At 58.0% G+C, this 14,015-nt stretch overlaps 1 protein-coding gene across 1 annotated transcript; it reads left to right on the forward strand.

Moving 5' to 3' along the window:
• The first annotated feature begins 1,123 nt into the window (after positions 1-1,123).
• AARS2 (alanyl-tRNA synthetase 2, mitochondrial) lies at positions 1,124-13,518 on the forward strand. The gene is made up of 22 exons (XM_032409734.1): positions 1,124-1,477; positions 2,285-2,476; positions 3,018-3,163; positions 3,384-3,551; positions 4,302-4,446; positions 6,615-6,760; positions 6,984-7,092; positions 7,450-7,488; positions 7,589-7,700; positions 8,176-8,309; positions 8,748-8,892; positions 9,132-9,304; positions 9,425-9,538; positions 9,628-9,768; positions 10,402-10,539; positions 10,667-10,776; positions 10,931-11,039; positions 11,318-11,440; positions 11,675-11,785; positions 12,323-12,406; positions 12,521-12,631; positions 13,026-13,518. The coding sequence occupies exons 1-22, from the start codon at positions 1,235-1,237 to the stop codon at positions 13,188-13,190; spliced, it is 2,958 nt and encodes a 985-aa protein (XP_032265625.1). The 5' UTR covers positions 1,124-1,234; the 3' UTR covers positions 13,191-13,518.
• Positions 13,519-14,015: the final 497 nt, after the last annotated feature.

The raw sequence follows: 14,015 nt of genomic DNA on the forward strand, positions 1-14,015 counted from the left end.
AAGGGCAAAGGGCATTGGCAAGTGTCTAGAACAGTGCCTGGCACATGGTTGATAATCGATCCATATTTTTTTAAAAAGATTTTATTTATTTAAGAGAGAGAGTGAGAGAGGGAGAGAGAAGGAGCAGGGGGAGGGGGAGGGAGAAGCAGACTCCCCACTGAGCAGGGACCCCCCCCACACACACACACACAGGACTCCATCGCAGGACCGCGGGGATCACGACCTGAGCGGAAGGCAGATGCTTAATCAACTGAGCCACCCAGGTGCCCCTCAATATATATTTATTGAATGCTTCTTGAATGAATGCTGATATTACCTCTCTTGGCACTCTATGTTCTTCCCTCAGCCTGGAAACACACACACACACACACACACACACGCACACACCCATGAAGTTGAATCCATGCCTGCTTACTGCAACTCCAATTGTAACCCTGCAAAAGTAATAAACATAACAATTACTACTACAATATAGATTTCTGGAGAGTAAGGATTTTTGTTAAAGTTGTGACTAATGCATACCTTAAGGGCCTAAAACAATGCCTGGCACTAGTAGGCTCTACATGAATATTTGTGTGTTTTGGTGTTTTTTTAAAGATTTTATTTATTTGGGCGCCTGGGTGGCTCAGTCGTTAAGCGTCTGCCTTCGGCTCAGGTCATGATCCGGCGGTCGTGGGATCGAGGCCCGCATCGGGCTCCCTGCTGCGAGGGAAGCCTGCTTCTCTCTCTCCCGCCCCCCTGCTTGTGTTCCGTCTCTATCAAATAAATAAAATTTTTTTGTTTTGTTTAAATCCTTTTGTTTTGTTTTTAAAGATTTATTTGACAGAGAGAGACACAGCGAGAGAGGGAATGCAAGCAGGGGGGTGGGAGAGAGAGAAGCAGGCTTCCCTCGCAGCAGGGAGCCCGATGCGGGCCTCGATCCCACGACCGCCGGATCATGACCTGAGCCGAAGGCAGACGCTTAACGACTGAGCCACCCAGGCGCCCCCTAAGCGAATATTTGTTTAACGATGAAAGAATTAAGGGCCTACTACGTGCCAGGCAGCTGTGCTAGGCCAGCAGGCCTACTGCTGCTGAAGTCCCCTCTTCCCGCTCACTCTACCGGGACGATAAAGGCTGTCCTCAGTCCTCCTACCGCCAGGGTCCGCTGTAGGAAGCGCGCGGCTGCCTTTCCACGTCACCTTCAATCCCCGCGGTGCCCTTTGACCCCGTGAAGTCACTGCCCCGAGTTAAGATGGCGGTATCGATGGCAGCTGCCGCCGGGCGACTGAGGCGGGCCATTCGAAGGTCGCCCCCCTGGGGGAGCCCCAGCCGTCGGCCTCTCTCATCGGAGCCCCCTCCAGCCCAGGCCACGGCCGTGCGCGACGCCTTCCTGAACTTCTTTCGGGACCGCCATGGCCACCGGCTAGTGCCGTCCGCTTCCGTGCGGCCCCGCGGCGACCCCAGTTTGCTTTTCGTCAATGCGGGCATGAACCAGGTGGGGGCTGAACCCCCCCAGATCGGGGGCGGAGTTTATGATTTTTTGCCGAGAGAAAGGCGCCGCGGGATTGGGCAAAAGAAGCGAGGGGCGGGGCTCATGGCCTCTGGGGGAAAGGGCAGTTCGTGGGTAGGCCAAGTGTTTGCGGGCACAAGTTCAGGCTTGGGGAAGGCTGCACTTGGGAACTTAAGGGTTTGGATTGAGTTTTAGGTCCAGGAATGGAGGGTGTGGAGTTTTATGGGGGCAGAGTGGTGGAGGAAGTCTTACTTCATTTATTCATGCTTTAAATAAAGATAACTAATTGATTAAATAAATGTTTATTGACCACTTAGTATGTGCTACACTGTGTTCTCTAAGCTTTTGACTTTGAGCACCACTTACCCTCTAGATTTGTCTTCATCTGTAAAATGGGCGAGGAGGGGGGAGTAGATTAACTTTAGAGGCTGTTAAATGCTGACTTTGTGAGACATGCCCTGTGGTCTCGGATTTATACCAGAGGTTATGGAGTGTGGTTTGAAGAAGCTGAAATGGAGGATGAAGTCATTCAGTGCCCTGTTTCCAGTCACCAACACATTCCTCCTCCTTTTACCTTGCCTAATTTACTAGCAGAGGGTCTCTGTTTCATGATTTATTTACCCCTTGTCTGCTCCACACACACCAGAGATAGGTGCCCCCACGCTCCCAGATTGCCCCGTTGGCCATGCACAGCACTCTCAGGGGCACAGTCAGCCTTCAGTCTGAACACCCCACTCCCCACCTCTCCCTTCTACTGAGGGAATGAGAACTGGGACCTTCATGTGTTTCCAGTTCAAGCCAATCTTCCTGGGCACTGTGAATCCACGAAGCGAGATGGCAGGCTTCCGACGGGTGGCCAACAGCCAGAAATGTGTGAGGGCTGGAGGACGCCACAGCGACCTGGAGGATGTGGGCCGAGACCTTTCCCATCATACCTTCTTCGAGATGCTCGGCAACTGGGCTTTTGGGGGTGAATATTTTAAGGTGAGTCTCCAGGAAGCCCTGGAGTTAGGAAAGGGTCAGTGGTTCACCAAGAAGGGGCTCAAGATTAGTCCTGTCTCCATTCCTAGTGTCTGCATAGACAGGACTCCTACTGGACACAGAGGCGAAGTGCTAGGTGAACAGGTATGGCAGGAATGTGTTTCACTTCCCTAATTGCATTGTAAGCTCCTTGAGGGCCAGGACTGTGCTTCTTGCCTAATGGCTAATCAGTAATTGTATGAATAAATGGGCAGGCAGAAACACTAAAATGCAGGAGTTAGAAATCAGCCCAGGTTAGGGTGGAAAGACAATTTCATGGAGAGGATGGGACTTGAAAGAAAGGATTTAGAAGAGGGGGAGGAGCTTCCTGGGCAGGAGAAAAAAACTCAAGCAGAAATGGTAATGGTTTGTTCTGGAAACGACGTGGGCAGTGGAATTTTGTCTTAAGTTGAGGGCTGAAACTCGTGTGGTTTGATTGGTGCTTCAGTGGGGCCCTCTTCTCACCCATTTTCCTCCTCCCACCCCATGTGGGTTTCCCCTGCAGGAGGAGGCTTGCAGCATGGCCTGGGAACTGCTGACTCAGGTCTATGGGATCCCTCAGGACAGGCTCTGGGTCTCCTACTTTGGTGGTGACCCCAAGGCAGGATTGGACCCAGACCTGGAGAGCAGGGACATCTGGCTCCGCTTAGGGTAAGTCTGCCTCAGCCCATTATGTCCATTTCTGGAGGGCAAGAGGACTGGCAAATAGAGAGTACCAGCATCAGTCCTCAGAATCTCGGCGTATCCTAGGAGACTGGGGTCAGTCCTGTTTCCGCTCTGGCTGAGCTTGATGGAGAGGCTCTCATGGCCGAGAGGGTTCTGGCTCCCAGGCTTGTCTGTCTCCCTACCACTCGCCTGGCTTTCTCCTCAGGGTGCCTGCCAGCCATGTGCTTTCCTTTGGACCCCAAGAGAACTTCTGGGAGATGGGGGACGCTGGCCCTTGTGGGCCCTGTACCGAGATCCACTATGACCTCGCTGGTAGGGTGGGAGCCCCCCAGCTGGTGGAGCTTTGGAATCTGGTCTTCATTCAACACAACAGGTAATAGGGTGCTAAAGCAGGAGGAAAATCCCTGGCCAGAAGTGGAGAAGGTAGCAGTCAGGAGACTTTGATCCATTTCTTATAAAAAACAAACACTTAAATGGTGTTTACTGTGTGCCAGGCACATTTCTAAATACTTTTCACATAATAACTGATTTAACCCTAGTCTATGCTCTTAACAGTTTGTATTTATTTACTTATTTAGAGAGTGTGAGGGCACACAGGAGGGGGGGGGACAGTACAGAGGGAGAGAGAGAGAATCCCAAGCAGGCCCCATGCTCAGCACGGAACCCAGTGCACGGCCTGATAACACGACCCCGACATCATGCCCGGAGCCGAAACCGAGAGTCAGATGCCCAACCGACTATGCTCATAACAGTTTAAACTAGTCACTGCTGCTCTCAGGCCTTTGCTCTTTTATCACATGATGAAGCTGAGCTTCATGATCTCTAAGATTTTCTTCCAGCCTTGACCTGTCTTTTTCTCAGGGCAAAGAATTCTGTCCCAGAAAGGGGATGTGTGGGTCCAGACAAGGGCCCAAGCAGGGGTGAGGGTGGAGCTCACCCTTTGTGAGAGAGTACATACAGGAACCAAGGCCATCACTGTCTGCCTTTGGTGGGGAGGGGTGGATACTGCCTTCTGGTTCCTCCCACTGTCAGCCCCTTCCTCATTCCTCCACTTGCACTTGGGCATCTGCCTCACCCCTGTAATCCTGTGTGGGGCCTCACCTTGCACACCTTCCCTGGCCAGAGAGGCAGATGGAAGCCTGCAGCCCCTGCCCCAGCAGCACGTGGACACAGGAATGGGCCTGGAAAGGCTGGTGGCTGTGCTGCAGGGCGCACGCTCCACCTACGACACTGACCTCTTCTCCCCGCTGCTCAATGCCATACACCAGGTGAGCCTGCCTCTTCCCTTCCAGAAGCTATTGCTTTCCATTTCTGTTGAGAATTCCGCATGTTCCTGCATGTGGAAACAGTGACCAACCGAGGATACCAGGGTCAAACATGAGGCTAGGGTTCATGTTTATGACCTGATATTGCCCCTAACTCCTTCCTTCCTATTGTAGCCTAAGAGATAAATAATAAGTAAACGTATTAAAGAACAAGGTGGCAGATTTGAACAAGATTGCAGATTGTGACCAGGCAGTAAACATGAGTGATAGTAACTAGGAGAGGGGGTGGGTACAGAGGAATCTTAGACCAAGTGTTTGGGGAAGGCTTACCAAGCAGATGATCTCTGAGCTGGAACCTGAAAGAGGAGGAGCCAGGCACAGGAAGCTCATTCCAGGTAGAGGGGACAGCAGATACCAAGGCCCTGAGGCAGGAAAGGAACACAAAGGTAAAGAAGAATCACATGGGATATAGCTGGAGAAGGTGTCCCGGAGATTTTGCTGTGTAACAAACCACCAAACACTTTGTAGTTTAAATAACAACGAGTTATTTAGCGTATGAGTCTGTGGGCTAGCAATGTTGGCTGGGCTTTGTTGGGTCATTCTTTTGGTTTTCTTGAGTTCATTCATACATCTGTAGTCAGCTGCTAGGCAGTTCTACTTCTGAGGATCGGCTGGCTGGCTGGCTGGCTGGGTCCCTGGGAGTGACCGGGCTGTGTCAAGCGGCAGGCTAGCGGGGGCTTGTTCACATCACATCATAGCTCAGCAAGGTTCTAAGAAGGAGAGAAGCACACGAGGCCTCTCGAGGCCTAGGCTCAGAGCAGTGTCATCTCCGCCTCATTCTGTTGGCCAAAGCAAGTCACAAGGCTAGCCCACATTCAGGGGGTGGAGAAATAGATTCTGTCCCTGGATGGGAAGGAGCTGTGGTCACGTTGTAAAGTGGCATGCACACAGAAAAGGAAAGGATTGTGGCCATTTTTGCAAACAGTCTACCATACAAAGGAAGGCAGAAGTCAACCTTGTGGGGCCTTGAAGTCCAAAGTGGGGCTTTTCTAAGTGTGGTGAGAAGTGTTCTGAGATGGGGAGGGCCATGATCTGATTGACACTTTTAAATTTTTTTTTTTTAAAGATTTTATTTATTTGCGAGAGAGAGAATGAGAGACAGGGAGCATGAGAGGGAGGAGGGTCAGAGGGAGAAGCAGACTCCCTGCTGAGCAGGGAGCCTGATGTGGGACTCGATCCTGGGACTCCAGGATCATGACCTGAGCCGAAGGCAGTCGCTTAACCAACTGAGCCACCCAGGCGCCCTGATTGACACTTTTAAAGGCCACTCTTGTTACTGTGTGGAGGATGGGCTGGAGGGAGACCTGAGAAGAAGCTAAGAAACCAGCTGGGAGGCTATTTCATCCAGGGAAGAGACAACAGGGCCTGGCTTAGACTGGTAGCTGTGGAGGTGGAGAAGAGTAATTGATCTGAAAGATCTCACAGACAGAGGAACAGAAGGCCCCATTGATGGATAGGATGGGGAAGGGAAATAAAAGTCAAGGCCTGCTCCCTAGTTTTTGACTCGAGCAGTATGGTGAGTGGCAGGACTGTTCATAGGGAGGGGGAAACTGGGGGAAGAGACAGGTGTGGAGCTCTAGGTGTGGAGCTGGATGAACCGGGCTCTGCTTTGGAGCACTTACATGTAGGCACAGCTTACACCCTCCCCCCCCCGCCCCCCATAGGGGCTGGAGGAGTGGGTGTGGGCAGCGGAGAGCGCCTGGGGTCAGATGGGCCAGCCTCAGATCTCAGATCTGCTCCGATGTGTTGCGTGGCCTTGTGGCACTCAGCTAGCTCCTCTGGGCCTCCATTTCCTTTTAAAAGCGAGGCTAGTAATACCTCCCAGAGCAGGCTGTTTTGGATATTAGACAACGCATCCTTCAAGCACCCTCCCCATTCTGATAGCAGAAATTCAGTGCGTGATCACAGCCGCGATCATGGTTAATGCTGAATGTGGCCCCAGGAGGGCAGGGCCTGGCTCCCTTTCATGTTGGAAGCTTCTCCAGCTAGGACGGTCCAGATGTGGTCGGCTTTAGGGGTGGGCCAGATGCTCTAGGGCTGATGAAGAGCACCCCACCTGGGCCATGTCAGGCAGGGCCAGCAGCCATGTCTCCTTGTCTCCCACTTGCCAGGGTTGCGGGGCACCCCCTTACTTGGGCCGGGTAGGAGCGGCAGACGAGGGGCGCACAGACATGGCATACCGTGTGGTGGCCGATCACATCCGCACGCTCAGTGTCTGCATCGCTGATGGTGTCTACCCTGGAATGTCGGGCGCCCCGTGAGTCTGGAAGGGCTACAGAGGGAGGCAGGGGCTGCTGGGGGGTTGCAGGGGAGAGGAAGGAAGGGGATGGAGAGGTGGGTTGGGTTGAGATGGCAGGAGGAATGGGAAAAGGGCAAGGGCTCCGGGATGAGAGCACACACCCTGGACCTTGCCCTCCCCACTCTCCATACTGCTGACCAAGGGTGGCTGGGGGTTCATAGCTGGCCTCTGAACCCCCTAGGCTGGTTCTTCGTCGGATCCTCCGTCGAGCTGTGCGGTTCTCTACAGAGGTGTTGCGGGCACCGCCTGGCTTCCTAGGCAGCCTGGTGCCTATAGTGGTGGAGACCCTGGTGAGGGCAGAGCTAACTCTTCTGGGCATCCCTGGGTGCTCGGGAAGCTTGCAGCTGAGCCCAGATGGTGCCCCCAGCCTAGGTTCCCCACCCTAAATGTCCAGCCCAGGTCCTGTGGGGCTGAGAAAGCTGGGATTGCATACAAGAAGCGGGGAGCCCTCAGGAGGTCTCCTTGCCTGGGCGGCTGAGCCTTTGAGTTTGGGACCCCCTTCTGCCTGTATTCCCTGTTTGGGTCCATTCCCCATCCATTGGCCTGAGCTGAGCTCCCAAGGCAGGTGTCCTCAGGGAGGCCCAGGGTGGGGAGGTGCAGAGTGGGTAGGTTGCCTTTCACACTTCTCAGCCCTCTACCTCCCTCAGGGGGACGCTTATCCGGAACTACAGAAGAACTCAGCCCAGGTACTGGCTTCAGATGGGGAGGGAGGAGCCGACGAGGCAGGTGGAGAGCGGCTGTCCTTTGGAGGAGGCCTAGCTCCAGTCCTGCCCTGCCCCTGTTCAGATAACCAACCTGGTGGCAGAGGATGAGGCAGCCTTCCTGGCCTCCCTGCAGCGGGGTCGGCGGATCATCGATCGGACCCTGAGGCGCCTGGGGCCTTCTGAACTGTTCCCTGGTGAGTGAGGTGCCTAGCCGAGGTGTGAGGGCCTCACTTAGGTGAGCCAGGCAGGCCTGTGCCTAGCGTCCACACCCTCCTCCCCCCATGTCCCTCTCCCTGCACTGTCTCCAGCACCCAGACCTCTCTGTAGCTGGACACCACCCTGCTTCTCCCCACTTCCCCACTGCCCAGCTGGCCCTGCCTCCAGTCCCTGCTTTCCAAGGCTGGCTTCATGCCTAGAATGAGCTTCCCTTCGCCTCTGAAATGACAGATGACAAGGGAGTACCCTGGGCTATCCCCAGCTCTGGCCTTAGAGCCTGAAGCCTGACCCCTCTCCTGGACCCACCCGATGTAGGGAGGGGACACTTGTGCTTGGCACCCGGTGGCTTCTGTGTGCTTAGAAAAGCCCTGGCCCTTATTTCTCCCTCATTCCTTCCCCTTCGGTCTATCCTGCCCCTCCCCCCTGAACACCCTTTGTCTTCCTTCCTCAAAGCTGAAGTGGCCTGGTCCTTATCACTGTCTGGGAACCTGGGGCTCCCCCTGGACCTGCTAGAGTTGATGCTGGAGGAGAAGGGGGTGCAGCTGGACTCGGCTGGGCTGGCGCGGCTGGCCCAGGAGGAGGCCCAGGTACAGGCTGGGGCACCCCGGCCCAGGGTTGTGTTGGGACAACCCCCTCCCCAGCCCTGAGTTCCTGGGGGAGGAGCTGCAGCTATTAAGGGCAACAGGAGGCTGAGGTAGGGTCTGTGCCCTCGGCCTGGAGAGAACACTAGTGCAGTGGGCTAAGCCAGAGCAGAAGGGGAGAGGCCAGCGCAGCATCCTAGAGAGGGGACCTCCAAGGGCAGCAGTGGGTGAGGGGTGGGAGAGGGGCCTGATCCCGAGACCCTGCCTGTTGGGTGGTTCACCGGCCAGCCCAGGGTCTCTAGCAGCCAGCCAAGCCCTGACGGCTTAATCCCGAGGGGAGTGCAGGGTCCACACAGCTGTGTGGCAGGGACAGGGCTCTGGGGAGGCTCAGGTCCCATTGCACCGTCCGCGTGCCCCTTCCATGCGCATGCGCCCATCCCGCAGCACAGGTCACGGCAGGCCGAGCCCGTTCAGGAGCAGGGACTGCAGCTGAACGTCCACGCACTGGGGGAGCTGCAGCGCCGAGGGGTGCCCCCAACTGACGACAGTCCCAAGTACAGCTACTCCCTGCGACCCAGCGGGGGTTATGGTGAGAGGCTGGACCGAGGCTGGTGGCCACAGGTGTACGTGGGGGTGATAGGGAGGGATGTCTGCGATGGGCGCTCCCAGCCCTGGGCATTCCCTGGGGTAGCCCCCAGGGGTCGCTGTGGCGCCTGAAAGGGCCCCGTCCTCCCCAGCCCCGTGCCTGCTGGCTTCAAGGAAGGCACAGACCCACACCCCGGGCCCACGGCCCTGCCCAGCACTGATAACCATGCTTCTCCCTGGCAGAGTTCGGCACCTGTGAGGCCCACGTGCTCCAGCTGTATGCGGAGGACGGGACGGCCGTGGCCTCCGTGGGGAAGGGCCAGCGCTGTGGCCTCCTCTTGGACAAAACCAACTTCTGTGCTGAACAGGGGGGTCAGGCTTCAGACCGAGGCTATCTGGTGCGGGTGGGCCAGGAGGTGAGCCCCCCACACACACACAATTTCTGCCCATGGCAGGCCTGAGCTGGGAAGGGAGCCGAGGGGAGGGAAAAGCTACAACCGTCACTCCAGTGCCTTGGCCCCCCCGCCCTTCCCCAGGATGTGCTGTTCCCAGTGGCCCGGGCCCAGGTCTGTGGAGGTTTCATCCTACACGAGGCCGTGGCCCCTGAGGGCCTGAAGGTGGGGGACCGGGTGCAGCTACACGTGGATGAGGTAAGGACCACACCCCTGATACTCGGGATGTCCTGCAGCCTCTGGGCTCTCCCCACGCCCCAGGCTCCTGGGTGACAACAGTGTTTCAGGCCTGGCGTCTAGGCTGTATGGAGAAGCACACGGCCACCCATCTGCTCAGCTGGGCGCTGCGGCAGGCCCTGGGCCCTGGCACGGAGCAGCGAGGTTCCCATCTCAATCCCGAGCGCCTGCGCTTTGACGTGGCCACCCAGGTGAGCGGGGCACAGAGAGGCTTCAAGTGAGGCGGCAGGCTTACAGAGAGGTGGTCAGGTGGCAGGGGGCTTTGGCCAGTCTGAGGACCCGGGCCCCCTGTCACTCAGTCACTGTGAGGCCGTGGGGGGCGTCTTGCCCTCAGGCTCCTTGCGCACAGCGGGGTGGGGGGCGGCCAGCCAGCCAGTGTCCAGAGCCCTCCTTCCACCTCCAGCCACCCAGCTTCCTTGTTGCTGCTGTCACCCAAGCCCTTCTTGCTCCAACTGAGCTGCCCTCCCTTCCCTGCCGCCCTGGCTCCCTTTCCTCCTCACACATCGGGCTCCGTCCTTGCTCCCGCATCCCCCTGTCCCGGGTTTCTCTTCCGGTGGGCCACCCCTTGTTGTGAGCTCCCTTGGTACAGAAGAGCATGTTCGTTTCTTCTAACTTTTCGTGCGTAATGAAAGGCCTGCAGTTGCCAGCAGGCCCCACTAAGGAAAAGAATTGTCTGCTCCACCAAGGTTGAGTGAGCACCGCTATGTGCTAGCCACTGTTTTAGCACCTGAGGGTAGTCCGTGAACACGGACTGCTGCTTACTGCATCAGTTACAGGCATGGGGCTGACCTGTCAGTCTGTCCATCTTCCCCCCACCCCACCAGGCTCCACTGACCCCCGAGCAGCTCCGGGCAGTGGAGGGCGCTGTGCAAGACGCCGTGGGGCAGGACGAGCCAGTGTACGTGGAGGACGTGGCCCTGGCACGCACTGCCCGTGTCCCTGGCCTGCGCTCTCTGGATGAGGTGAGTTGGGGAGCCCCCCCCTTGGTGAAGATCACCTGCCCCCTGCCACACACCCACACGCACACACACACACACACACACACACACACACACGCTGGTTAACAGACTTGTCCCCGTACACTCTCAGGTATACCCAGACCCTGTGCGAGTGGTGTCAGTGGGGGTGCCTGTGGCCCGTGCGCTGGACCCAGCCTCCCGGGCTGCACTGCAGACCTCTGTGGAGCTGTGCTGTGGGACGTGAGTCACTCCTGCCTGCCTGTCCTGACCCGGGGCCCCCGGATCCTCACCCTCCTTTGGTCTCTGGAGCCCCCAGCCCCTGGTTCGGAGCTTCGGCTGCTCTTTCCTACCCCAGCATTCCCACTGACTTCCTTGTCCCTCCCTCTGCCCGCAGGCACCTGCTGCGCACAGGGGCTATAGGGGACCTGGTCATCGTTGGGGAGCGCCAGCTCACCAAGGGCACCACCCGCCTGCTGGCCGTCACTGGGGAGCAGGCCCAGCAGGTTGGCGTGCCAGCAGGGTCCGGGAGGCCGCTGGATGGGGGGGCACACAGCTGACACTCTCAGGCTGGGCGACGCTAGCAGCAGAAGCAGTGTTCGCACGGGTGTGCAGATGGGGCCGTGCGGCTGCTGGCCCCCGGCGTGATTATCTGCTGCCTTGATTGATCCCGATGGTTCGGTATTTCTAATTTGGCCCCGACTAGCAATAGGCTGAGAGCCCCTGTGCTGGGGAGGCGAAAGTAAGCCGAGCAGCCCCGAGCATCCTGTTCCATCCCCCGCAGGCCCGAGAGGTGGGCCAGAGCCTGGCCCAGGAGGTCGAAGCTGCCACAGAGCGGCTGAGTCGGGGCAGCCAGGATGTGGTGGCGGCTCAGAGACTCTCCAAGGACATGGGACGACTTATTGATGTGAGGGTCACCCCTACCGCGGAGCTGCTCCCCACCCTCTCCTGGTCCTCTTCCCTTCCCCGTGCCTCCCCAGACCCTTCCTGTCACTCCCCAGGCTTCCTGCTGGACTCCAGCTGGCCTCGATGTTTGTCTGCGGGGGTGGGGGGGTGGGGGGGTGTGATGTCTTCCCCCCCTCCCCCGGCCTCAGAGTCTGTGGCCCAGGGAAGGGCCCGGCTCATAGGCCTCTGGCGGTAGGCGGTGGACACGGCCGTGATGCCCCAGTGGCAGCGGCGGGAACTTCAGGCCGCACTGAAGGCGCTGCAGCGGCGTGCCAACACGGCCGCCCGGAAGCTGGAGCTGGGGCAGGTAAGAGGCGGCTCAGCAGGGGTCAGAGACGCTGCCGCATGCACGCTGAGAAGCCTCCGGGCCTCATAATGGGGGGGGGGGGGGCAGCTCCTCCCTCTCCCGCCAGCTGGGCACTGTCACCAGGCCATCCCCCCACTTCCCTCTCTGCCAAACTGTGCCTCTCCTTCACCTCCCAAGTCTGGCTCAGACTCTCCTTCCAGGAAGCCAACCGACTTGATTAGGCCCTTCAGCCCGCATTGCTCCTTGACTGCCGATCTGCCTTCCTCCCACCCCGTTTCGTCCATCTGGGCTCCAGCCTTAGGCCCTCACCTTCAGTGCCCTATTTGTGGGGGCCTGGAGCTGTGGCGAAAGGGAAGAGGTGGTGGGGGGAGAGGAAGGACACAGGCCATTCGAGGCAGAACCACTGGCACCTCTGCTCAAAGCCGAAGATCTTGGCTGGGGGTGGGGATTTCTGGACTGGGGCTCAGTGTGGAAGTGGGGGCCAGTTGCCTTCCCGCCTGATGCCCCTGCCGTCCTTCCTGGCCCCCCCCCCCCCAGGCTGCACAGAAAACCCAGGAGCTGCTGCAGCGGCACTCACAGGGGCCCCTGATTGTGGACACAGTTGCTGCCGAGTCCCTCTCAGTGAGCGCTGGGGCTGGGGGGTGGCCCCAGGGTCTGGGAGGAGGAGAGTCCTGAGCGGGAGGCAGCTGGGAATCCAGAGAGTGGCGGGGTCACCATCTGCCCTCCCTTGCGCAGGTGCTGGTGAAGGTGGTGCGGCAGCTGTGTGAGCGGGCGCCTGGCACCTCTGTGCTCCTCCTCAGCCCCCAGCCGCTGGGGCACGTACTGTGTGCCTGTCAGGTGACCCAGGTGAGGGACGGAGGAGAGCCGCCCATCCCGGTCTAGCGCTCTGGTTCCACGCCTTTGATTCCTCCAAGGCAGGGTAGAGGGTATCTATGGGGACACCCCAGAACGGGGATAGGGCCATCTCTTAGCCCTAACCACACCCCCCAACCAGAGAAGGCACCATGAGCTCCCCTAATTACCACCACCCCCCCCCCCAGGCCACACATCCCTTGCAAACAAGTAGCAGACATTCATTAACCTCCATCCACGTTCCCAGCCCAGTGCTCTCCCATCTCCTTACTGATTCCCCTACCATGTGCCCAGCTAATCACCATGATGCCACTCTCGAGGGTAGGTGGAGTGGATGGTGGTGGGCAGGGCTGCCCTGCATCCCTGCCGCTTCTATTTCTGTCCCCAGAGTGCCACGCCAGCCTTCACAGCGGAGGCCTGGGCATTGGCGGTATGCAGCCACATGGGGGGCAAGGCCTGGGGCTCTCAGGTGGTGGCCCAGGGCACCGGAACCACTGCTGACCTGGAAGCTGCCCTCAGTACAGCACGAGCCTATGCCCTCAACCAACTCTGACCCGGCTCACCCAGGGACTTGCATAGACTAAACAGACAGCAGACGGACCCATGACAGGAGCCCTGAAGGAGCCAGCAGAACTTCCCCGGAGGCTGAAGCAAAGCACTGAAGTCTGGAGGCCAAGCAGCTAAGCCCAGGAGGGCTACCTTGGGCCAGGCCCCGTGCGGACATGAGATGGGGCTGCAGGAGGCGGAAGTGGACCCAGAGACATACTCCCCTGTCACTGGATGAATGTGGAGCCACGGACTGTCTTGGCTGTGATTGCTCATTAAAAAGTATTTCACCGAGGGACGCCTGGGAGGCTCAGTCAGTTAAACATCTGCCTTCAGCTCAGGTCATGATCCCAGGGTCCTGGGATGGAGCCCCGCATCAGGCTCCCTGCTCAGCAGAGAGCCTGCTTCTCCCTCTGCCTCTCCTTCTGCCTCTCCCCCTGCCTCTCCCCCTGCCTCTCCCCCTGCCTCTCCCCCTGCTTGTGCTCTCTCTCTCAGTCTGTGTCAAAGAAATAAATAATTTTTTTTTCTTTAAAAAGAAAAAAAAAAGTATTTCACCGAGGCTAGAAAGCTCCAGGAGGTCTTTTGCTTAAAAACGAGCAGCTTTACCCACCCAGCATCCACATCAGAACCATCCTCCTCGCCCCCGGCGCTCAATGGGCTTTCCAAAGCCAGCCTGTTCTCGGTACCCATCAGGGCCTCCCTGGCCACCAAGACCCAGAGCTGCCCTATGAAAGTCATGACAACAGGGCAGATCCTCTCTGGGGCCACTTGTTTCAGTAACTGCAGCTTTTCATAAAGGCCCCGTCGATAAAATGAGCAACAGGTACTGGTC

The sequence above is a fragment of the Phoca vitulina genome, unplaced genomic scaffold (genome assembly GCF_004348235.1).
Source record: "Phoca vitulina isolate PV1807 unplaced genomic scaffold, GSC_HSeal_1.0 scaffold11, whole genome shotgun sequence".
Lineage (NCBI taxonomy): Eukaryota > Metazoa > Chordata > Mammalia > Carnivora > Phocidae > Phoca > Phoca vitulina.

Excerpts from the sequence above, each read along its gene's own strand:
- AARS2 (XM_032409734.1), top strand. The coding sequence starts at position 1,235 with ATGGCGGTATCGATGGCAGCTGCCGCCGGGCGACTGAGGCGGGCCATT. Across the intron at positions 3,164-3,383 it reads GACATCTGGCTCCGCTTAGG|GGTGCCTGCCAGCCATGTGC; the intron begins GTAAGTCTGCCT and ends CTTTCTCCTCAG. Across the intron at positions 12,632-13,025 it reads GTGCCTGTCAGGTGACCCAG|AGTGCCACGCCAGCCTTCAC; the intron begins GTGAGGGACGGA and ends TTCTGTCCCCAG.